Raw genomic sequence first — 26,492 nt, forward strand, 5'->3', positions numbered from 1 at the left:
TCTCTTTTGCATCTCTGAACCCTCCCAAGATATCTTGGGATTTACTGGCTAGATTTCTTTCCAGAAGACCATGTTTTAAACCAAAATCATTATGATTTTCATTGGACATCAACAGGTGCTAGGCCAAGCTGCATTTGCTTATAATTAGGGTCCCAATAGATTCAGATTTAATGTAAATAGCAGCCATTTCTCCTTTGGCCAGAAACCCTGAGGGTCTTCCCCTCCCCTCATTCATTCATTAATTTATATTTTTTTGTTTGGACTAGGTAAAAGAGGAGGTTCTTTGCCTCAATTGCTACCTAGCCTTAGTCATGGAATAAGTGCAGCCTCAGTCAAACAGTGAACTGTTGAAGACTTTAGATTCAAAAGGCCAAGGTCTCCATTTCATACACGGCCATTTCCAGTCATTTAGATCTATATCTTGTTACTGGACCCAGATGGCTCTGGAGATAAAAGTGCAGCAGGTGACTTTGCTCAGCCCTCCCTCATTTTAATCCAAGTCACTTGTATGTCATGGCATCACCTTTCTCCTGTCATGGTCCTCTTCAAGAATGAAGTACAAACAACAACCTCCCTTTCACACCAAGACACAAAAAAGGCAGCCTGTATTCATTGTCTACATTTTTTCACCTCACAGTTACTTCTCTCTCTGGAATAATTACCAATTGCACAGCCTACTTAGTGCTCATTCACTTTGACCTCTGGTAATGCTTAACAACCATCTTTCTCTTTTAGTTTTCAGAATTGTGTTCCCTTCTGGTCCTGACCTATCCATCTCAGTTTCTTTTACTCCTATTCTCCTATTCTTATATATATCTTAGGGCCCTCTTCTCTTCTTCTCCACACTTTCTTGATGATCTCACTGGATATCATGAGTTTATCATCTATGCCGATGACTTACAGATTTCATTTATACATCTTTTATATACAAATATATACCATCCTATTATCTCCCCTTATCCATAAGGACCTTCAAGTCATATACAAAAGAACCTTTATTATCTTTTCTAGTCTCTGTCCTCTTTTTCTAACTTTCCCATTTCTGTTTTAGGGTACAGCTTCTAGTCATTCCAGTTTGTTACTCTGGTCTTCCACGATCTGTTCTCTAACTCATCCAAAAAGCTGTCAACTCTAACAGTTGTAACATGAGAGACTTCAGAGATGTCAGAGAGGTCTGGAGAGACTTACATGAACTGATGCTAAGTAAAATATGCAGAACCAATGATGTGGGGAAAGATTCCAATCTTTGATTCCCAACCCCCCCCTAGTTAATGTAAATTACCCTTTGATTCACAAATCCTGGTCCCTTTGAATTCCAATAGAAGATACGGACCTGTCCCAGCCCCACCCGGATCTGAGCCAACTTTGGGGCTACACCCCAAAGCCCCTCGAGCTAAGTCTCCGACTTAAAAGGGCCACACTGGGAACCCCTCTTTGCAGAGATTCCAAACATGCCAGCCATGTGAGGACCCTCTGTCCAGTGCCCTCCTTATCTCTACCTTCACCTATCTCCTACTTCTAAACTCAATAATAAACCTCTTTTATCAATCTAGCTCTCCGGGCCAATAAATGCTTTTATTGGGAATTCCCTGGCGCTACTAGACCTCGTATACCGCCGTATCCTTGCACCAAATCCAAGAGGGTTGCAGGGGAACTCTGACTCTCTGTACCCCAAACCTGCCACTAGACTTTAACTAAACCCTAATTTCATTTAGGTACCCCAAATCTAGACCTCAGAGAAAGGTGGTATAGACATTCCTTAATGTCATTAGACTATCAGTAACCTCCCTCTATCAGGTTATCCCCACCTAGGTCCCTCCCTTCTGTCATTGTTCTTGTTATTCCATAAAAGGCTTGCTATCCTGATACTCGGGGCTAGACTCTTTGAGATGATAGTCTCATCTAGCCCTGGGATCCATTGGTCCCAGTATTTCTCTCCATTTAATAAATTATTGAATTGGTCTCTAATCTCTGTCTTGCTCAGTTTCTTTTGGCATTACACAAGCAGCATTTATTTTATCCTTAGCTAGTATAATGTCTGGCACACTGTGGACACCATATTACCAAGTTAACCTATATAATTTGTAAATCCAGCACTTGGCTAACACAATGTTGGGACACAGTAGGTAATAAAGAAATGTTGCTGTATCTATCTGTATACCCAGATTTTGCTTAGCACTATCTGGTACACAGTAGGTCCCATGTAAATGATAGCTACTATAATCTGTAACTTCAGCACTAGGTAACACAACACTTGGCTCACGGTAAACGCAATATAATTATATTTTATATATGATTTATAGCCCAGCACCTGACGAGCATAGTTCCTGGCTCACAATCGAAGCTTAACGAATCCTCTCCGGACCTGCCCAGGTGCATGGAGCACCGGAAAGGAAGGAGACTTGAACCCAAGTCTTGCAGAATCTAATCCACTATTTCACATCGCACCCAGCCTGTTTCTCCCAGGGCTCCACAGAGAGAGGTGCGGGAAATCAAGCAAAGAGGGAACTAGGGTGGAGGTAGCGGGGTGTGTTTTTCCCTCCCCCTCTCCTTTCCAATAGGTGGCCGCATTTCCTCTGGCAGTTAGTTGAGGCAAAAGAAACTTTTTTTCATCTCGAGGAGAAGATGGTCACTGCGAAACCGGGGCTGAGGGAGGGTAAAGTTGGGGCGCTGCTCCTCCACGGTCCTCCTCCCTTGCTTTCCGAGGTTGAAGGAAAGGAGGAAGTAGGCTGAGGAGGAGGTGACTACGGGCTCTGCACTCAAGAATCCCGTGCCAGGTGTTTCTTACTGTAATGCCAAAGGTCACTTTTCATGGGGTGACCAGTTCCTCCATTTGTCCTATTTCGTATTCTGCCTTAAGGTTATGACCGTCCCCTCTTAATGGTTGAGATAAAGGTCTTATAGACATTCCTTAATGTCATTAGAATATCAGTAACCTCCATCTATGAGGCTATCCCCACCTAGGTCTCTGCATTATGTCATTGTTAATGTTATTCCATAAAAGGCTTGCTGTCCCCATACTGGGGGCTAGACTCTTTGAGATGATACTCTTGTCTAGGCCTGGGATCCATTGGTCCCAGTATTTCTCTCCATTTAATAAACTATTGAATTGGTCTCTAATCTCTAATCTAATCTAATCCTGCTCAGTTTCTTGGCATTACATTACCTGTCCCCCCCACCGAGGAGACGAGAAAAGTCAACTCTAGACACCAGTCCCACGGGAAACTTCTCCTTTTCCCACTGCAAGGAGCGGGGCTGGAGAAGCTCCAGGGCACTCCTCAGACGCTTCACAGGTAGGGCACCACACGCCGGGAACTGGCCAGCTCCATGTGCTCGCTCAGGACTACATTTCCCGGTATGCAATGCATTCTGAGCATCAGTGCTCACTTCCTCTCCGGTCCCCTCCAGTCGCCTCACTCCGAACTCGGGTCGTAAAGCATCGTCCCGCAGTCGTGAAATGTAGGCTCAGCATCCGGGACTCTGGGCCGAGCCGGGGTAAGAAGAGGGTGGCTTTATAGATCCATTGGGTGGGAACCATCGGGTCGCCTAGCAGCAGCAATTGTCGCCGCCGCCGCCGCCCTCCTCAGGAGAAGACCCGTGGTGGAGACGCAGCACGGGAGCGGCGTCCTAGACTGACAGAGGAGGGCGGGGGCTCTGCGGTACTTTCCCGCCATCACCTCCAGACTCTGGTCAGTGAAGCGAGCCGGGGAGACCTCCCGACTCTCCCTCCCTTCCCCCGCTAGATGCTCCCTGCCCCGCAATCGCCACCCGTACGCCCACCGTTAGACGCCACTTCTCAGGTCCCGCATTAGGAGTCAGTCTGGAGGAGTGGGAGGTGCGGAGGCCTCAGTCACTCTCTACAATCACGGTGGCGTCTCTGAAGATGCCTTGTAGCTCTAACTCCGCGAGGTCTTCCAGAGAAGGCCAGAGTAATGCTTGTCCCGGACTGTGGGGGGCAGGGTCGGGAGCTGCCCCTTAATTTAGTGATCACCACCACCACTTCCCATCACTGTAGGTGAGAGCCCGCTTGTTTTGTTTTCACTGACCCTCCCCCAGGACCCGACTATTCACCTCACCTCTGCCCCCTGGGAGACAGTCGCCTTTCCATTCATTAATAGTTACAAAGTATCTTGCTTGTGTCTGGAGTGTAACTTTGTTTATTTCTGCTGGTTACCTTCCCCCTTCTCATCCTGGGAGCTCCTTGGGGCTTTCTTTTGTTTGCTCCAGATTTAGCTCCATGTTTTGGCATGTAATAGATACCTAATGAATGCTTCAGGATTTAATTCGATAAGGAATCCTCTTTTTTTTTCAAGTAGAAAAAACGTTTTATTTATGTGGAAAAAGCTACAGTAAATAAGTATCCGTGAGAATATTATATTACCTGTGGGTACGAAAAAAAATCAAATCTTCCTCCTTAGCAGCGCAATTCACATTGCAATAAAATTTAAGTCAAATATGCAATAAAATGAAAACGAGTTTTTCTCCATAATCAACATACTGAGAATTTTAGTGTAAAAGATCATGTTAAGTTTTAAGAATCTGCAATCAGTCTTATGGAATATGCTAAGCAAGAGGAGGCGCCTAAAGTGTTCATTCGTTTCATTAATAACAGTTGTATTTTGTCAATACGGTGCACAGGAAGAGAAAGTCACACGAGTTTACTTACATGGTAAATAAAATATATTTAATTTATACAATAAAAAATAAAACGGAGGACATTTTACACAAACACATACAGTAGCTCATGTAAAATCATATAGTATCAGCAAAAAGTAATATGGTTGTTTTACAACTGTACTATGGGTCAAAAAATCATTAATGTCTTTTGCAAGATAAATAAAAGGATAAATCACAGTCTTAAGATTATGTTTGGAAGTTTGTTTTGTCTTACTCCAGAAACACATTTCAAATAGATAAAAATCAGAATGTTTCAGGGTTCACTGGTGCTCAATTTACTTCATATATTGAAAAGAAAACCCTAGATTTTACTCTGAGTTCATTCTCTCTCATGTCTGTTATGTTTTTTTCCTTGTCAGATTTATATATCTGTGCAATATCTAGTACTAAGGGGTCAACCAGATTTGGACCACAAAGTAGTGAACATATGGACCACAAAACTTTTGATACAGTCAGAGCTGGTAATCACTGTGACCTCAGGATTTCAAGACAAATATTTCCATTGCTATTTATGTTGGTGGCTTAAAAAGGTAGTCTGTTGGGAAATGTGCATCGCGAAAGAAGGCTCCACCTTGAAATGTGCTGTTAGGAGGTCGCATAATAATTGTTTGCTGGTGGAACAGGTCATTTCCTACAGTTCCTGCTGAGCACTGGGCTGGAGGTTCAAACTGCAGATCACTTAATTCTTTCTGGATCTGCTTCAGCTCCTAGGTTCCAGGGGTGGGGAGGAGGGATGTTGGGCTCCTCCTGCCTCAGATGCCAGGGTTAGGGTGCAAGCATGAGTGTGAGGAGTGTCCGCACCTCCCCCGCCCCCACTTTGTTAGAAGTGGTTCTTTCCTTCTCCAGATGGACAGGCACTCCCCCATGGCTCCTGATTAGGAATCTTCTTAACTCTTTTCTTACCAGGAGTCATCCACCCTGAAGATGTAACTGCCCCTGGGGATACTATTTAGACTCAGGCTGGGGTCCTCAAACTACGGCCAAGAGACAGAAGCGGCAGCTGAGGACGATTATCCCCCTCACCTAGGGCTATGAAGTTTCTTTATTTAAAGGCCCACAAAACAAAGTTTTTGTTTTTACTATAGTTTGGCCCTCCCACAGTCTGAGGGACAGTGAACTGGCCCCCTATTTAAGAAGTTTGAGGACCCCTGAAATTTTAGAGAGAGGCAACTGGTGGGAGTGCAAAAAGTGTTGAAGTTGGGAAGAATTCTGTGCTGCTTGAGCTTCAGTTTCCCATCCAATTATTCCATTAATATTTCCTACCTGCCAAAGTTGTTGTTAAGAACAAAATAAAATAAAATAACTTGCCATTATAAACACATGAATTTGTATTATTGTGATTATTAGCTTCTTAATGGGTTGTTGTTTATTCAGTGTTTTCTTACTTGGGGTTTTCTTTACCCTGACTAGAGTGGTTTGTCATTTTCTTTCCAGCTCATTTTACAGATGGGAAACTGAGGTAAACAGGCTTAGATGAATTGCCCAGGGTCACACAGCCAGTAGGTGTGATTCCAGGCTTGATACTCTATATGTCTAGCTGCCTGGTGCTCTGTAGACATCCTCAGACCCTCATTTGTACAAATGTAATACAGGCTAGGACAACAGGAAATGGTGGTACCCTGTCCCATTTCCATTTGATTGCAATTCAACCAGGTCTCTGTGTTTTGAAAGCCTTTTGTTTCATGTGTTTAGAGATTATGAATTTTTGTGATAGTGGCATCTATTAAAAACATTTTATGAATAAGTATCATATTTGGAATATTTTAGGAAAGTTTGAACATTTGGAGGTCCATATAATGTGGACATTTATTGTCTGTTAATCCATGAAAATGGATTTCTAATCCAATTCTAGCTAGCTGGTCTTGTGATGTTATATATTCAGAATAAAACATATATATATATATATATATATATATATATATACTCTCTATATATTATATATTCAATTATATATTTAGGTGCTAAATTTTTATAGCAAAAAATGGAATTCACTGTTTGCACCATTTTCTTGCAAACATTACCTTGATCAATAAGTCTGGTCTTATTACTATTGTTGTTATTGTTATTATAATTCTCATTGTTAAGAAATTTTTCCTCAACATCACTTCACATTTTTGCCAGTAGTTGTCATTGCTCATAATTTTTCCTTTTGGAGCTTATAAATTTAATTGGGCTCTTTATTCAAATCACTGTTATATTAAGTATACATCTGCAATAGAAAGCTTGAGATTTAAAGCTAGAAAAGATCTTATCTGTCACTTAGCCCAACTTTCTCATTTTACAATTGAGAAATTAAGGCCCAGATAGGTTAAATGACCTATCCAGGATAACAGTTGGTAAATGACAAAGCCAAGATTTGAACTCAGATCCCCTGACTTGAAATACAGCATTTTTTCCACTGCGCCTAACTGCTTCTGATTCTAGTGGATCTCTTCCAATTTTGCTTTAGTGAATTTTACCCACTTTGCTGTTTTGGTTTTTTTCTTTGTTTATATTAGCCATGTTTTATATCATTATGTTTAATGTAGACATATCGATGTATATATATATATATATATATATATATATATATATTTATTTATTGTAGGTCCATAGACAACAGTGAAAGTAATCAAGATGCCTTTGGATTGGAAAACATTATGGAGAGTTAACCCAGATGATTTGCCTCGCCAAGAAGAATTAGCAGATGATTTACTGGTTTCTCTATCTAAGGTATTTTTAAAAATATATTAAAATATTCATGGTTAAAGTAAAATGCTCTAAAAAGTCATGGACTTCTGAATTGTTAGAACTGGAAGGATCTTTTTACTTTTATACTTGATTGACTTAAGTTTTATGTAGACCATTAAGTGGTAATAAAATCTATCTTCTTCCATAGGGAAGAAGTGAGAGAATAGTATACCCAGAATACTATATACTCAGTCAAAAGCCATTATTATGTTGGGTACTTTTGCTTGTTTACTTTGTTTTTCTTTGTCTCAAGAGAAGAGAGGATAGAATAATAGTAACAGTGAATTTTAAAAAATAAAAGGAATAATGAGTAATGGTTGCTACTTTGTTTACATAGGTTGAAGTAAAAGACTTAAAAGATGAAAATCAAGAAAATGTGGTTCATCTTTTCCAAATCACTCAATCTTTAATGAAGGTTTGTATCAAGCAGAATAATCCTTACTGGTCTTTAAATTATACTTTGTATAATCTACATTATCACATATTTATAAAACTCAAACCCCATTAGCATTCATTAAATGCCTACTTTTGCAAGGCAATAGGAATAAAAGTGTGGGGAGACAGACTGTCATATATATATACATATTAATGGAGTAGCAGAATTTGAAAGTAATAAGAAGATTTGAGGTGGAAGAGATCCACTTAAGAGGGCTCTAGGAAGCATTGTGTAGGAGTAATATTTGAAAATGGATTTTGCATAAGGAGAATACATTTGGAGAGAATCAATTCTTGGCCTAGGACAAAGCTTCTTAGCAACTGTGGGTTGTGATCCCATATCGGGTTATATAACTGAATGTGGGGGCCATAAAATTATGGTTTATTATCAGTAAATATTTGATTTATATACTTATTTTATATACCTATATACTTGGGGTCATATAAACATTTCTCAGGCAAAAAGAGATTGTTTGTGAAAAAAGTTTAAGAACCCCTAGTCCAGGGGACAATATGATAGAGGCCAGGAGATGGGAGAAAGTGAGATAGGGATAGCAGTACATAATCTAGTGTAGCTGGAACAAAGAGTATATTAGAGAAGTAAGATAAGGAAAGAACACATACAATTAGGTTGGAGTTTGATTATGGTGGGTCTTGAATGTTTTATATGGGAGACGAGAAGGAGCCATTGAAAGTTTTTTGAGTAAGAAGTGACAAGTATACTAAGAAGCTTACTTGAGTGATATGAAATCAGAGGGAAGATAATGGAAGTAAAAAGGCTCATAAAAGATGATTGTTGTGGACCAGAAGAGATAATGAAGACCTGAACTAGGACCTTTCAACAACAGTAATAGTGGAAAAGGGAATGGAAACCCAGAACATTGTGGAGATAGAATTAACAGGACTTGGTAGTTAGTTGATTGGGTGTGGGGTGAAGAACCAAGGAAAATAAAAGAGAACTGATGTCAAGTTTTGATGCCTGTAGGTTGTTGGGATTCTTCATAAAAATAAAAATGGCAGGGGATAGACAGGAATTCTTTTGAGGGAGAAGTTAATGAGCTTGGGGTGCTACTAGAATATCTAGAAATGTAGTCAGTAGGTAAATATGGAACTAAAGCTGTGAGAAGATGTTGCTACTAGAGGTGAAGATGTGCATGTGATCTTTGTAGACATGATTATTGAGGCCTTAGAATTGAATGAGATCTCCAAGTGACAGGGAGAAAGGACAGGAATAAGATAGAAACATATGAGATACCCATTTTGAAGGGAGGGAGATGATGGCAACCCAATGGTCAGAGAAAGAATTGTTAGACAAAAAGAGATAATGAATTTTGTAAATTTGTAGATTTGGTAGATTGTAAAGCACAATCTAATAATTACTGTTTGGCCCCAGACATTATGCTAGATCCTCAGGTTACAAAGAGGTAATATGGGGAATTTATATTCCATCTAGAGAGAAAAAAAAAAAAAAGAGAGATAGAAGGATTCATTTTAAAGGTTCCCCGAGTGTCTCTGGAAATATACTGATGATAAGAAGAGAAGGAAGAGAAGGGAAGGGAGTAAATATTTATGGAGCACTTACTGTGTTCCAGCCACTTCTAAGTACTTTTTACAAATATTTTCCAATTTGATTCAGTCATCATATTGACAAAGGCTACAAGTGTTTAAAGGAGGGGAGAAGTCACTGGAGACTGGAGCTCTTGAAAGGATTTGGGTTGTGGTACAAGGTACCCAGTGTGCTATTTTGTAAACTGTATACAAAGATTAAAAAATGAAATATTCCCTGCTTCTTATGATGATTAGACTTAGCTAAGTGAGGAAGAATGGAGATGATATTGAAGAGGTGCTTGGTAACAAATCTTAGAAGTAGAACTGTTGTGTTTGCTGTTAGTATATGGCTTGGTTAAACTTGTATAAGATAAGATGAGACAAGATTGAGGGGAACCATGAATCTCTAGATTTTATTCTGTCCATAATTAGGATATATTTGAGCAGGAGAATAAAGTAGTGATATCATCATTGGATTTGTAGTTAGCAGGGCCTTTTGAAACTATTTAGTCCAGTCTCTTCATTCATCTTATAGTTGGGGAAACAGATTCATAGTGCCCAAGGACATTCAAAATGAAGATTTAGCTCCAAGTCTTCTGGCTCTGGTAGTTTTTGTGCCATTATCCAGTGACTCTCCCAGATCTTCTGGATTTGTAGACAGTTTGTATCTCAAAGCTTATTTTTAAGGCCTATCCCATAGGGTTATTGAGAGGATCAAATAAGATCATATTTTTAAAACATGTAATATTTCAAATTGTATGTAAATGTCACCTATTATTGTTGCATAATTACCTTAATTTACAAGATGGCTTTAATTAGGAAGTCATTACCTTTTCTCTTTCTCTCTTTTTCTCTCTTTCTCATGCACGAGCGCGCACACACACACACACACACACACACACTCACACACTCCTCTTTTCAAAAGACTGAAGAATTTAATGAGGATTGCTACTAAGATAATTTCCATTGCAATAGTTTGCTCACTTAAACTCATAATAACTTCTATGAATGGATAATTAATTTCTAGCACAAATCCTAAATACATTTCTACAGATGAGAAAGATTACATCATAAATCCTTAATTCCCAGGAGTCATGTTTATGATTTAACAGCACTGAGATCCAAACAAGATGAGAAGAAAGGAGAAATATTAAAATTTTCTAATTGGATTTTAAAATGCTTCCCAACTGAGTTGCTCTCTCTGTCACCAGTTTTCTTATGCTCTACTTTCTTGTATATGAGCTAAGTCAGCAACACTAGTATTCTTGCTACTATTCCCATGTCTTTTCACTACTATTCTCCATAACTGGAATATTCCTTGTCCTCCATTCCTCCCCCCGGACCCTCCAAACTTCTGCCTATTCGATACTCTATCTTCTTTTGAGACCTAGCTCAAAATCTGTCTTCTGCAAAAGGTCTTTCCTATACTCCCTCACTATGAGTCCCTTTATTCTGAGATTAACTCCCATTTACCATGTCTAAATAGACAGATTGACAGATTTATTAATAGGTCTACCTACTATAGATCTTATTTATACTTAAATTGTTGGCTTGGCTGTTTCTTAAAATGTCAGCTTCCTGAAAGTAGGGGCTGTTGTTGCTATCCTTTATATCCTTAATCTTTAATTCAGTACATTGTAAATAGTAGGTGATTAATAGGTGTTTGTTGATTGATTGAGAATATTGGAGTGTGCAGAAGAGGGAAGAGTTATACTTTACTGTAGAGGATGCTTAGTTATAGTCTTCTGGCCACCTGCCAAACAAAAAGCTGATGAAGTCTGTCCTGGCCCTTGGCCCCAGGCCTGGCAAGAAGAAAAAGGTATTCAAATATGGCCTATTGTGACATAGATGTATCTTCTCTATAGTCTTCTTACTTTCATCTTAGTAAGATCTGTCAGAAATATTCAATAATGTTGTGAGAGTGCCTGTAAACTGTTTCTCAGCTTTCTCTAACATTTGGAGGCAAATTCATACAAAATTTCAATGGAAGTTTGCTTCCTGAATGTCATCAGTTACATTTTACCCTGATAAGAGCTTAGGAAAAGCCTGCTTGGTCCTTAAACTAAGAGGTATCTTCTCAACCTCATCAACCTGCCTGGAAAAGTTTCCTTTTGTTCAAATTCTTTTTTTGTCATGTAAGTCCCTCAGATGTCAGAAAGGCAGAAAATAGCTGTGAAATATTAGCATATCCCAATACATGTATCTAGATCAGGATGAAAGAACTCTGACAAGAGGCAGATCGTCATGTTTGGAGGCTCCTGCAGTGACTGGGCTGGAAATGTTGAGACTTGAAGATGTAGTAGTGTGAAAAGAAAAGGGGGCATAGTGGATTTAAACAATATCCCAAAGAAATTATCTCTGCAGCTATATAGTTACTTATCATTTATGGATGTAAAGTAAAATGTCAAATAGAATCCCAACCATTCCTTCTAAAGTGGATAACAAGTCATGCTATATTCCTTTTGTTATGTTTAGATGAAAGCCCAAGAGGCAGAATTAGCTTTAGAAGAAGTAGAAAAAGCTGGAGAAGAACAGGCCAAATTTGGTAAGTACCTGGTAAAAAAAAAGTTTAAAATAAATAATGCGTCTTTGAATAATGAGAAAGAAATTGATTTCCCAGAGTCCACAACGAATTGGCTTAATTCGGGTCAGAAAATGTGCACATGCAATGTGACTTAGCATTATGTTTGAATATTTACTATGTGTTGCTAACTCATACTAGCAACTTTTCTGATAATTTTCATATGATTGAGGGAAAAAAATGTATTTTTCTGGGGACAGAGAAATAGACTTTAAAATGTATTCCTTAGTAAATTCAATAAAGTTAAATATTTGTTCTGGTTTCTTTCAACAGAAAATCAATTAAAAACTAAAGTTATGAAACTGGAAAATGAGCTTGAGGTATGTATGTCTACCATGCAATTATGTTAGTCATATCTTTATTAATAATATGAAATCTGTTCTTCTTGATTGGAAAGTTTCATAAATCTTACTTCATTCATATTTAGCAAAATCAGTTTCTTTTGAGGGAGAACCTTCATTGTTAATCAAAATTGTGTAGGCATCTACAGTTAAGTGAGCAAGATTGAACACAAATACAATACCTATAGTGATTGATTCTAGATCACAACATCCTAATGATTGATTCTAAATCACTAAGAATCTTTCTTTGAAACCTGTAATTAGGTTTGACCAATATGGTGATTTTTCATTTTTCTTCATAACTGTTACTGAGAGATGCATATTGTAAAGCATAAAAATTTGCCATTATTACTTCTTTATAGTTATTATTTGGATTGTTTCATGAAGCAGTTTAAAAAACAGTGGCTTTCACTAATACCCACAGCTCCACATGGACACTTTCACTTCTAAGCTTCTAGCCCCAGGGCAGTCATTAACCAGGACAGCAGGGTTCTTTGCAGGGCACTTCCACAGCTTGGCTGTGCAGGCCCATTGGGGATGGGAGTAAGCTCTTTCCCAGAGCACGCCCATTTCTGCTACTCTTTGTAGCAAGTTGGCAGGACTGCTGCCCATCCATACATCAATCCCTGTTCTGCAGAGGAAGCTGGTAACCTCTTGGCCCTGAAGGCAGACCCTACAGGCTTTTAAAAAAAATCAAAAGGACGATTGATAGCTTCTATACAGAATAAGAGCAGGTTTTCAATCCCGAGGAGACTAATAGCAGACAGTCTGCAGACAATTGTTGGTCCCCAACATAAAAGGCTCTTCTAGAAGAGACTATTAAAAACCTTAAAAGAGAACTAGAAGAAAAATGGAGAAAGGAAAGAGAAGCTATGTAAAAGAGCAATAACTTCCTGAAATGTGAATTGGAAAAGGCAAAAAACTCCCAAGAAGTGCAGGGAAACAGAATTCGTGAATTGGAAAAGGGAAAGAATTCCCAAGAAAGTAGGATTTGTGAATTGGAAAAAGAAAATAACTCACTAAAAAAATTAGTGAAATGGAAAAAAATTCCGTAGAGCAAAACAACTCATTTAAAACTCAATTGGACATATAGAAAAAGAAGTAAAAAAAGCTAATGAAAAAAATAAGTCACTAAAAATTACAACTAAATGAATAGAAATGACTGATTCATTGAGACATCAAGAATCAGTCAAGCAAGATTAAAAAAATGAAAAATTAGAAAAGAATGTTAAATATTTACTTGGAAAAACAACAGACCTGGAAAATATATCTAGGAGAGATAACCTAAGGATCATTAGACTTCCTGAAAATTATGATGGAAAAAAAATCCTACATACTCTTTTATAGGAAATCATCAAAGAGAACTCCCCAGATGTAATAGAACCAGAAGGTAAAATAAGTGTTGAGAGAATTCATTGAACACCTTCTGAAAAAGACCCTAAAATAAAAACTCCAAGGAATATTGTGGCCAGATTTCTGAACTATCAGACTAAGGAAAAAATATTACAAGCAGCCAGGAAAAAACAGTTCAAATACCGAGGTGCCACAATAATGTTCAAGAGCCGCCCCCAAATTGGATAAGGTTCTGGAATCGAATTCTGGGGGCAAAAGAACTTGGAATGCAGCCAGGAATAAACTACCCAGTTAAGTTGAGCATTTTCTTCAGTGGAAGAAGATAGACATTTAATGAAACACAGGAATTCCATTTGTTTCTAAGAAAAAAACCAGATCTAAACAAAAAATTTGATCTCTAACCATAGAATTCAAGAGAAGCAGAAAAAGGTAAACGGAACTCTTGAGAATTGTATTTCTGTTGTGATATACATAAAGACCACACATATAATTTGATTTTACAAATATAACATAAAAAAGGGAAGTAGAAATGGAAAGGAAATAGTGTCAGAAAAAGGGAAAAGGGGAGATAAAAAGAGGAAAACTACATCCCACAACCTATCATATCTGAGGGAACTTAGAACTTAGAACATTATGTGAATCTTACTCTTATTAGAGTTGGCTCAAAGAGAAAATAATTGACATATTTGTTGTATAGAGAATCTTCTTTCACCTCATTAAAAAGTGGAAGAGGAAAAAGGAAAAGGAAAAAGAGGCTAACAAGAAAGGGGAAGGGATTTAGAGGGAGGAGGGAGGGATCCTAAAGAGGGAGAGCTGTGTGACTCAAGTGGGGCCCTTAAGTTTAATAATTAACTAAGGAAAGGGGTAAGGAGGGGCAAGAAAAAGAAAAGCATAATCTGGGGATATTATGATGGCAGGAAATACAGAATTAGTAATTTTAACTGTAAATGTGAATGGGATGAACTCTCTCATATAGTGGAGGCGGATAGAAGACTGGATCAAAAGTCAGAACCTTACAATATGTTGTTTATAGGAAACACATTTAAAGCAGGGAGATACAAGCATAGTAAAGGTAAAAGGCTGGAGCAGAATCTATTGTGCTTCAGGTGAAGTTATAAAAGCAGGAGTAGCCATCCTTATCTCAGATCAAGCAAAAGCAAAAGTTGATCTAATTAAAAGAGATAAGGAAGGAAACTATATCTTGCTAAAGGGTACTATAGACAATGAAGCAATATCAATACTAAACATATATGCACCAAGTGGTATAGCATTTAACTGACTAAAGGAGAAGTTAAGAGAGTTGCAAGAATAAATAAACAGCAAAACTATAATAATGGGAGATCTCAATCTTGCACTCTCAGAATTAGAAAACAAATCACAAACAAGAAAGAAATTAAAGAGGTAAAAGAAATTAGAAAATTAGATATGATAGATCTTTGGAGAAAACTGAATGGTGACAGAAAAGAGATTTTCTTCCTCAGCAGTTCATGGAACCTCACAAAATTGACCATAATTAGTACATAAAGACCTAAAAATTAAATGAAGGAAGGAAGAAATAGTAAATGCTTTTTTTAGATCACAATGCAATAAAAACTACATTCAAAAAAAAGGGTAAATAGAGCAAAAAGTAATTGAAACCAAATAATCCTCATCTTAAAGAATGATTGGATGAAACAAAATTATAGACACAGTAACTTCACTCAAGATAATGACAATGGTGAGACATCATACTAAAATTTGTGGGATGCAGCCAAAGCAGTAATAAGGGGAAATTTTATATCTTTGGAGGCTTACTTGCATAAAATAAAAAAATGACAAAATCAATAAATTGGGCTTGCAACTTAAGCTATAAAAAGACTAACTAAAAAACCCCCAATCAAATACTGAACTTGAAATTCTAAAATTAAAAGGAGAAATTCATAATATCAAAAGTAAAAAAAAAACTATTGAATTAAAAAAACTGAGTTTTTATTTAAAAAGAAATCTTGATTAGAAAAAAAGGAAAAAATTTTAGGGGGAAAAGGGGTTTAAATAAAGGAAAGGGTTAACTTTTGCCCAACTTTTATGCCAAAAATTTGATAACCTAAGTGAAATGGATGACTACCTCCAAAAATATAGGCTTCCCAGATTAACAGAGGAAAGGAAAGTAAAATTTTAAATAGTCCCATCTCAGAAAAAGAAATAGAAAAGTTTATTAATCAACTCCCCTAAAAAAAATCCTAGGACCAGAATGGGATTTACATGTGAATACACCAAACATTTAAAGAAAATTAGCCACAATGCCATATAAACTATTTGAAAAATAGGGAAATGAAGGAGACCTACCAAATTCCTTTTATAAATGACATATACTGATACCTAAACCAGGTAATTAAGTTGAAAAACAGAAAAGAAAATTATGACCAGTCTCCCTAATGAAAACTGATTAAAATCTTAAAATAAAAATATTAGCAAAAAGATTCAGAAAATCATCCCCGGGATAATACACCAAGAAAGTAGGATTTATACCAGGAAATACAGGGCTTTCAATTTAGGGAAAAACTATTAGTATAATTAACCATATTAATAACCAAATTAAAAAAAACCTTATGGATCATCTCTCAGAATTTGAAAAAGCATTTGATTAAAAATCCAAAATCCATTTTATTAAAAACTTGAGAGTATAGGAAAAATAGTCTTTTCCTTAAAATAATCAGTAGCATCCATTTAAAACCAGTAGTAAGAATTAATGTAATGGGGATAAACTTGAAACCATTTCCTTTAAAAGATCAGGAGGAAACAAGGGCCCACTATCACCCATTACTATTCAATATTGTATTAGAAATGCTAGCTTTAAAAGAGCTGAGAAAGAAATTTAAGAAATTAGAGTAAGGAATGAGGAAAGAAATTATCACCCTTTTGCTAATGATATGATGGTATACTTAGAAACCCCCAGAGATTCTAATAAAAGCTATTAGAAACAATCTTACACCTTTAGCAAAGTTGCAGGATGCAAATAAACCCACATAAGTCATCAAACATTTTATGTATCACTAACAAAATCCAACAGTTAGAGTTACAAAGAGAAATTCCATTTAAAGTTACTACTTATAGTATAAAATATTTAGGAATCTATCTACCAAGGGAAAATTAGAAACTATATAAAAATAACAAAACACTTTCCAAAAAATAAAGTCAGATCAACCAATTGGAAAAATATTAAATATTCTTTGAATGTTAGAAATATAATAAAGATGGAAAACTACCTAAACCATCTTATTTATTTATATCAAATTCCAAAAAACTATTTTAATGATCTAAAAAATAAACAACAAAGTTCATATGGAAAACAAAAGGTCAAGAATTTCAAGAAAATTAATGAAAAAAAAAGTCAAATGAAGGTGGCCTAGCTTAAAAGATCTAAAATTAAAAGAGGGTTAAAAAACCATTTGGATTGGTTGAAAAGACTATTGATCAGTGGAATAGGGAGGTTAAAGGACAAAACAGCCAATAAATTTAATAATTTAGTGTTTGATAAAACCCAAAAGATCCCAGCTTTTGGGATAAGAATCAATGTTTACAAAAATTTGGGGAAAATTGGAAATTAGTATTTAAAGAAAAGGTATTAACCCACCTAAAATTTAACCAAGATAAGGTCAAAATGGGTTCATGACCCAGATAAAGAAATTTAGATTAAAAAATTGGAAGAGCATAGGATAGTTTACCTCTCAGACCTGTGGAAGAGGAAGGAATTTATGACTAAAGAAGAACTAGAGATCATTATTGATCACAAAATATAAAAATTTGGTTATATCAAATTGAAAATTTTTTGTACAACTAAAACTAATGCAGATAAAATTAATAGGGAAGCAATAAACTGGGAAAACATTTTTACAGTCAAAGGTTCTGATAAAGGCCTTGTTTCCAAAATATATAGAAAATTGACTCTTATTTATAGGAAATCAAGCCATTCTCTAATTGATAAATGGTCAAAGGATATGAACAGACAATTCTCAGACGAAGAAATTGAAATTATTTCTAGGCATATGAAAAGATGCTCCCAGTCATTATTAATTAGAGAAATGCAAATTAAGACAACTCTGAGATACCACACATCTGTTGGATTCTAGAATGACAGGGAAAAGATAATGCAAAATATTAGGGGATTGGAGGGAAAACTGGGAACAGATAAGGGTTTGGAATTTGAACACATCTAGCCATTCTGGAGAGCAATTGGAACTATGCTCAAAAAGTTCAAACTGCATACCCTTTGACCCAGCAGTGTTACTTATTGGGCTTATATTCCCAAAAGAGATTTTTAAAGAAGGGAAAGGGACCTGTATTTCCAAGAAAAGTTTGTGGAAGCCCTTTTGTAGTAGCCAGAAACTGGAAACCGAGGGATGCCCATCAATTGCAGAATGGGTTTATTACCTTGGTATATGAAATTATTATGGAAATTATTGTTCTGTAAGAAATGACCCAAGGATAATTTCAGAAAGGCCTGAGAGACTTTACATGAACTGATGCTATGAAAATGAGCAGGAAAAGATCATTATGTACCTAAACAACAATACTATATGATGATCAATTTGATGGACCGGCCCTTCAACAATGAGATGAATCAAATCAGTTCCAATATAGCAGTAATGAACTGAACCAGCTACACCTAGCAAAAGAACTCTGGGAGATGACTATGAACCACTTCTTAGGATTCCCAATCCCTCTATTTTTGTCCACCTGCATTTTTTATTTCATTCACATGTAACTGTACACTATTTCAAAGTCTGACTCTTTTTATACAGTAAAATAACTGTTTGGACATGTATACATGTATTATATTTAACTTATACTTTAACATATTTAACATGTATTGGTCAACCTTGCCATCTGGGGAGAAGGGGGGGAGAGAAGGAGGGAAAAAGTTGGAACAAAAGGATTTGCAACTGTCAATGCTGAAAAATTACCTATGAATATATCTTGTAAATAAAAAACTATAATAAAAAAAAATGAGAAAAAAAAAAAAAACAGTGGCTTTTAAGCAAAGACTTTATTTTAAAATAGTTTGCTAATTCCAATAGACTTGTGATGGAAAGTGCCATCCACATCCAGAGGAAGAATCATGGAGACAACCTCATCAAATCAAATCAAAGCATAGTATTTTCATCTTCATAGTATTTTCACCTTTTGTTGTAATGACTGTTGCTTGTTTGCTTTATTTTCCCTTTCTTGTGGTTTTTTCCTACTTTTAGTGTGATTTTTTTCTTGTGTAACATGACATATGAAAATATGTTTAAAAGAATTGCATATGTTTAATCTATATCCTATTGCTTATTGTCTTGGGGAGGAGATAGAAGGAAAAGAGGAAGAAAATTTTATAATGCAAGGTTTTACGAAGATGAAAGTTGAAAACTATCTTTTTGTATTTGGAAAAATAAACTACTATTTAAAAATTCTAAAAAAGTCTGCTAAATTAATAGGAGTTTAAGTATAGTCACTAAAATAGGTGAAAATTTTAAATTACTTTTTATCTTAATTTCTATCATTTTAGATTTTGAAATTCTTTTGATTGATCAAATAAAATCTGATTTGATAATGACAAGAGAATTGTATTCAGGCAAATACATTTTTATTTTGTTATAAGATGGCACAGCAGTCTGCAGGAGGTCGGGATACACGGTTTTTACGAGATGAAATTCGTGAGCTAGAAAAACAACTGGAGCAGAAAGACAGAGAATTAGAAGATATGGAAAAAGAAATGGAAAAAGAGAAAAAAATCAACGAACAAGTAAAGAGCCTTTCATTTTCATTCTTTATCTTTCTCTGAAGTCTGGCTTTCCTTGGCACTTATATAGGATATATTGATGATGTTTCCCTTGAGAGACAGGCGTGTATACAAAGAAAGCTGATTTTGGAATCAGAAGATCTGAATTTGAATCCTTACACTGGCAGTAGCTCTGTAACCCTGGGCTGTCACATAATATTTCTGAAACTTGGTTTCCTTATCTGTTTAAATGGAGTTAATCAATGTATAACATTGTTATTTTTAAAATAAGTATATTGGGAATTATATAAAAATATATAAAGGACAGTCTTGGCATTGGGAATACCTGAGTTCCTAATTCTGCTTCAGAACTTTGCTAGCCATAGGACTCTTAAGCAAGCCTTTTAGCTAATTGCTTCATTGTCTTCATTGGTAAGATGGGGAGCCTTGTGTCCCCTGGGATTTTATAAAGAGAACAATGAGACCATATTTGTAAAGCACTTTATTTACTATGTAAGTGACTAAAGAGTATGTGGTTTTACTGATGACCATTAATGATCCAATTTACTATTTATGGTAAAGGAGGACTCACTTGTAGTATTATATTTGTTTAAGATATTGTTGAGCTCTGTGCTTCCCTCTTATACTGTGATTGATGTAGGTCCTAGAGCAGTCTGTGTTTTAGCATTCTTTTGGAGAGTTGAAATCACATGACTGATTGCAAAAATACTCGCCTTCTACTTTGTGCCCATATCTTGGTCATATCTTCATCTCATTTAGGGTGACTATGTCTGGTAGCATCACAAATGTAGCCCCTCCTGCAATTATTATAAAACCTGATATAATGCTTACACAAAGCAGAGTGGGTGACAGTGTTAGGGGAGCATCTTTGACATATACACCACTAACCATAGTGATTCATGACTTTTGTCCTTTCTAGAGGTTTTCACTCTTAGTAGCTAATTCAATTATTCCAGTTGGGCTAGCAGCACATTGATGAGCACTTGGGATCTTGTCTCTGGTCAGAGAGAAAGAAAAAAAGAAGTGTTGAGTAGGAATATTTTCTTATTCTCTAGAGCCTATAATGGAGGCTTCTAGAGAATGAGAAACAAGATTCACTGTTATTATAATCATAACATTATATATTATATTATAATCATATATAATCATTGTATGTTATATCACAATATAGCAATTTGCTCATTTAGTTAGTATGATAGAAGAACTGCAAGTGAAGCCATGTCACTTTTAAGTAATGCTATTTCCTTAGTTAATGTTGATTCAGAGTTAAAACGTATTTGAGGTTTAGCAGATAATAGTAGATCTTAAACTTAAAAGCTAATCATTTCAGTTATTTATTTTAATTTCCCTAGCAAAAAAAGTATATATACACATACACATTTCCCCCTATCCTTGTAGTTCTTCTGTTTATTTACTTCATCTATTTCCTAAGTGGTTTCCAAAAGATTCAGTTTAATATTCATATTTCAGAGAGAATTGAAGTCATGATGTGAGAATTGATTGTTTTTTAAAAGAGAATTTTATTTCAGTTTGATAAGGTTACTACTGTAATTTTCCTAATGAAATTGCTTCTAACTTTTAATTTTAGTTTATTTTATAAATACCTTTTTTATCATTCTAGTTGGCTCTTCGTAACGAAGAGGCAGAAAATGAAAACAGCAAATTAAGGAGAGAGGTTGGTAAAATAAATAGATAAATGTGACATCATTTTATATGTTTATAGTTGGTAATCCTACAAAGTTAATAATTAGGAGTACCTCATTCAACTCAGATTGTTTTTAAGACATGTAGTCTAAGCACTTGTTCTTTTGAATTTAATTTTTTTTATTTGAACTTTTCTCAAAGACTTAGAAATAAGGTGAGAAATGGAGATAATAAATCTGTCAACTCTCAGTAATAAATAGATATTTACTTATGAATTGATTATTATATGGTAATTTCTATGATGACAGGCTAACCATATGCTCAAACTTATGTTATTAGCTCAATTTATCCACTGTTAAAATTAAAAGTTACAGTTGCTTAAATTCTCCCAATTTTGAAAATATTTTAATTGTTGTTTTTAGTATTTATTTAATCTGTCTTTAAGGTAGACAGTCATCTTTTACTTGTTTTCTTTAATAACTAATATTGCATTCTTCTTTAGTTATCTAGAGTAGCACATTTAATGCTTTATTTATCTTTTTTTTCTTTTACTTTAAATATTAATCTCTTTATTTCCATTAATTTTTTTACTATCTTTTTTGGAGAACAAACATCTGAAAAAAAAGGTGAGGATTTAAGGATTTAGAAAATATATGGACATTTAAAGAAAGGCAATGGGACCATTATTTAGATAATAATTTTTATTGCACATAATTTTAATAAGTGTTGGCGGGGGGGACTTTGGTTTATATACAGAATGAACAGCTTCGTCAAGATATCATTGACTATCAGAAACAAATAGATTCACAAAAGGAAACACTTATGTCCAGAAGAGGAGAAGATAGTGATTATCGATTACAGTTGTCTAAAAAAAATTTTGAACTTGTGCAGTATCTGGATGAAATTCAGGTAAAAAAAAAGTGCTGTTTAGTTTTTTTAAGAGTAAATTCCATAATGTATTCCTGATTTTTTTTTTTAATGAATTTGATCTGGACTTTATAATATTGTGCTTTCAGTGAATTGAGACCTTCAGGTAAGAATTGTGTATAATTTATTTTTTCTCCCACACAGTGGTATGGAGGAACCTGTCAGATTAGCATTAATATGTGACTTAATATTTTTAAAAGAGGAAATATTTTTAAAAATAGGCAGTAAGTCAGTCTGTAGATGTTGCATTTCATTTATCTCCTTTGCTTATCTTGGTTGGTTTACTTTAGGACCTTTACTGGGAAGTATCTAGTAGGGCCTCCTTACTAAAATGTTAAAATTTTTCTTTCATTTAATTGGCAAATGTCCATCTACATTGAAATGATATACCTGTATAGAGTTGTCTTTTCTCTAGTAAATATTCAGAAGGTCTAAAATTTAGAATACAGTTCAAGGATAAGATTTAAAATTATTTAACTATGTGTACAAAATGGTATTCATTACTATTTCTGTGATTTTTATCTTTAAAAGAATTTAACAGAAGCGAATGAGAAAATTGAGATTCAAAATGAAGAAATGAGAAAGAACCTGGAAGAATCAGTTCAGGAAATGGAGAAGATGACTGATAAATATAATAGAATGAAAATTATTGTTCAACAGACTGATGATCTAATGGATCAGTTAAAAAAAGAAAGGCTTCAGGTAAGAATTATGCTTAACTGAGGTTGTCTTTCGACATAATGGTATGGAATAAGCTGTGTAATTTTGACTTAAAAACAACTGATTTTTTTTTTTTTTAATTTAATAGCCTTTTATTTACAGGTTATATGTATGGGTAACTTTACAGCATTAACAATTGCCAAACCTCTTGTTCCAATTTTTCACCTCTTATCCCCCCACCCCCTCTCCCAGATGGCAGGATGACCAGTAGATGTTAAATATATTTAAATATAAATTAGATACACAATAAGTATATATGACCAAACCGTTATTTTGCTGTACAAAAAGAATCAGACTCTGAAATATTGTACAATTAGCTTGTGAAGGAAATCAAAAATGCAGGTGGGCATAAATATAGGGATTGGGAATTCAGTGTAATGGTTTTTAGTCATCTCCCAGAGTTCTTTCTCTGGGCGTAACTGGTTCAGTTCATTACTGCTCCATTGGAAATGATTTGGTTGATCTCGTTGCTGAGGATGGCCAGGTCCATCAGAACTGGTCATTATATAGTATTGTTGTTGAAGTATATAATGATCTCCTGGTCCTGCTCATTTCACTCAGCATCAGTTCGTGTAAGTCTCTCCAGGCCTTTCTGAAATCATCCTGTTGGTCATTTCTTACAGAACAATAATATTCCATAATATTCATATACCACAATTTATTCAGCCATTCTCCAACTGATGGGCATCCACTCAGTTTCCAAAAACAACTGATTTTTGAAATTTGCTACACGAAACTAGAAATTTTATTAAATTTCCTTTAATTATGGACAGAAACAAATATATCACCAGAACACCATTAAAGACAACCTTTGGTCAAACTATTTAGAGGAAATTGGATTAATTTTAAAAATAAACATATTGCATGTTCTTCTAATCAGTGATGAGTATGTATGAATATATAGTTGTTTCAGAGGTATTATGAAAAGGGTAAGGGTTGAGACCCTTGTTTTTTTTGGTTTTTTTTTTTTTTTTTTTTGGTATAGGAAAATCCCAGATGACAATTCTCTCACAAATGCAGATTGGCATCTTCTTTGCTTAGAATTTTAAAAGAGTTACCAAGTACACTGAGAAGTTGTGACTTACTCACCCTGTCTGTGCCAACATAAGGAAAACAGTACTGCATCTAAATCTACCATATCTAGTTTATTTGTACATTAAGAATAAAATATTATTTCAAAATTTGTCAAATTGGTAATTTTCAGGTACAGGAACTTACAGAACTTCTAAAGGCAAAAGATGAAGAAGATGATCCCATTATGGCTGCTGTTAATGCAAAAGTTGAAGAATGGAAGGTAGTTCTTCAAAATAGTTGTGCATTTCCCTTAAGTCAAATTTTAGGTAGTGTTCTTCAGAATTTCCAATTTTTATAAAAATGCTTATTATTACTTGATTTTAGACAAATCTGTGTGTATACCTACATGCATTTATGCATGTATATAGTTGGATAAGGGTGTGTGTGTGTGTGTGTGTGTGTGTGTGTGTGTATGTGTGTATGTGTGTATGTATGTGTTTTATCCTTTGTGGAAGCTCTTTTCTAAAGGCTTTTCATGGCACGACCTTGATTCTGGTACCTCCATTCCAGTGGTCCTCTGATATGATTTGACCCCCTAGAAAACCTTCATAGATGATCTTCATGGAATGTAAGTGCCTTCATTTGAGCATTGGAACAGACCTCTCAGGTCATCTCACCCTCACTTTACAGATAAACAAACTGTGAATTAAGTTACACAGATGGGATGTAACCAAGTGCTTCTGGCTCAAATCTTTTCACTATTTAAATTAGGAAATAGTAATGAAGAATTTTTATTTTGAGAAGAGTTGGAAGGTGACGAGCTCTAAACATTACAAAAACAACCAACAAAAATCCTGGAATTAACTGTATCTTGACAGAAAAAAACTGAAGCAAAATTAGCTATCTATGTACTGTTCATGATTGACTGATTAAATTAGGAGTTAAAGTCAATACTAGGTTATAAGAAAGGATAAATTGGAGAGGTTATTATATATAATTATGATTGGTTTAATTGGCAGTAAGGTGGTGCAGTGGAGAGAGTACTGGCTCTAGGGCCACAATGTTATTTCTTCCTGAGTTCAAATCTAACTTCAGACATTTTGGGCAAGTCATTTAATCCCGTTTACCTCAGTTTCCTGTCTATAAAATGAGAAAAATGGCCAGCCACTCAAGCATTTTTGCCAAGAATACCCTAAATAGAGTCATAAAGAATCAGATTAAAAATAACTGAAGAACAAATATGGAAATAAGTTTAAGGGCAGCTAGGTAGCACAATGGGTAGAGCAATGAACCTGAAGTTAGGAAGACTCATTTTCCAGAGTTTAAATCTGTCCTTAGATATTTAATAGTTATATGACAAATCACTTAGCCTTATTTTCTTTGTTTCCTCATCCTTAAAATGATCTGGAAAAAGAAATGGCAAACAATTCCAGGATCTTTGCCAAAAAAACTCCAAATTTCATTATGAAGATTTAGACACAAAACAAAACCAATTAAACTATAACCCAGTTGGAATTAAATTTTTAAAAAGTGGATCGACAGTTATTGTGTCTTAGAGGTATAAAATTGCTTCATGATAGAGAGGAAAATAAACAAGAATGTGTTATTCCAGACTTGAACAAATCCTACATTCCTTTTACAGAGAATTTTGGCTTCTAAAGATGATGAAATAATTGAATATCAACAAATATTGTGTAATTTGAGAGAGAAACTTAGGAATGCCCAACTTGATTCTGACAAAAATGTTATCGCTCTACAACAGGTAATCTCCAAAGTTTCATTTTTCTCCAATATTTTCAGAAATTTGATGATTTTGCCATGTTTTGATTTATTTTAATGGTTTCTCTTTTAACTGTAATAAAAGTATAATATTTATGAAGGGTAAAATTTCCAACTTTCAAATTAGCAAAAATATTTTATGTTTTATGATATTTCAATCCCAAGTATACCGTGGCATTATGTTGTTAACATTTTAACTGTGGTTGATCATGACTTTTTATGAGAGAATAATAGTTTGTACTCTAATTGACTAATGACAAAAAAGAATTTCCAGATAAAATTTAGTTGTTAGTTAAATTTTCATCATTTGTGTCATCCAGACATTATATAAATGAAAGAAAAAGATTGTTAGTTTATAAAAGGATAATAAAGTATAACTAGAACAAAATATCCTTTTTAAGAAGAGCGGTAAAATAGGGAAAAATAAATTCTTCAGGAAAGCATAACAAAGAATTACAGAAAGTTTAAAAATATTTTATAATCAAATTAGATCTCACAGAGTGACAAATTCACTTTCTTTTTTATTGACATAAATTAAATGAAGTATCAGTGAGAAAGAGGTAACCTTGATTTTATTTTGAGTAGATGGAAAAAAAGAGATGAAGAGTTTAACATGTCAGAATAAATTAAGATACCATAATCAAGGTATTTTCAATCAGTTAGCTCATTAATTACTCAACAATGTCTCTTACATTGTGCCAGGCAATGCTGGGGTTTACAAAGAAAAATAAGTCTTCATTGCTGACTGCCAAGGAACTTGCAGTTTATGCAAGGAACTGATCTATTCATGTTTAGTAATTAAGGACAAAACATTATACAGATAGTACAGAATTATTGCTTTTAAAATATTTCTTTCAGGGCATACAAGAAAGAGATGGTCAAATTAAAATGCTAACTGAACAAATTGAACAGTACACAAAAGAAATGGAAACAAATACACTGATTTTTGAAGACTTGAGAAATGAACTCAGACACAAAAGAG

The 26,492-nt window shown here is 35.0% G+C and overlaps 1 protein-coding gene and 1 pseudogene across 1 annotated transcript in view; one reads left to right on the plus strand and one right to left on the minus strand.

The window, feature by feature from the left end:
• Positions 1-3,444: 3,444 nt before the first annotated feature.
• CEP290 (centrosomal protein 290) overlaps positions 3,445-26,492 on the plus strand; it is a 122,641-nt gene continuing 99,593 nt past the window's right edge. The window contains 13 exon segments of the mRNA XM_031940152.1: positions 3,445-3,689; positions 7,265-7,389; positions 7,745-7,822; positions 11,866-11,935; positions 12,245-12,291; positions 19,286-19,429; positions 21,048-21,101; positions 21,676-21,696; positions 21,827-21,979; positions 22,529-22,699; positions 23,922-24,011; positions 25,374-25,493; positions 26,369-26,492. Coding sequence (XP_031796012.1) covers positions 7,294-7,389; positions 7,745-7,822; positions 11,866-11,935; positions 12,245-12,291; positions 19,286-19,429; positions 21,048-21,101; positions 21,676-21,696; positions 21,827-21,979; positions 22,529-22,699; positions 23,922-24,011; positions 25,374-25,493; positions 26,369-26,492 — 1,168 coding nt within the window. The 5' untranslated portion in view covers positions 3,445-3,689; positions 7,265-7,293.
• LOC105750784 lies at positions 4,979-7,179 on the minus strand (annotated as a pseudogene).

Source organism: Sarcophilus harrisii, chromosome 5 (assembly GCF_902635505.1).
Source record: "Sarcophilus harrisii chromosome 5, mSarHar1.11, whole genome shotgun sequence".
Taxonomy (NCBI): domain Eukaryota; kingdom Metazoa; phylum Chordata; class Mammalia; order Dasyuromorphia; family Dasyuridae; genus Sarcophilus; species Sarcophilus harrisii.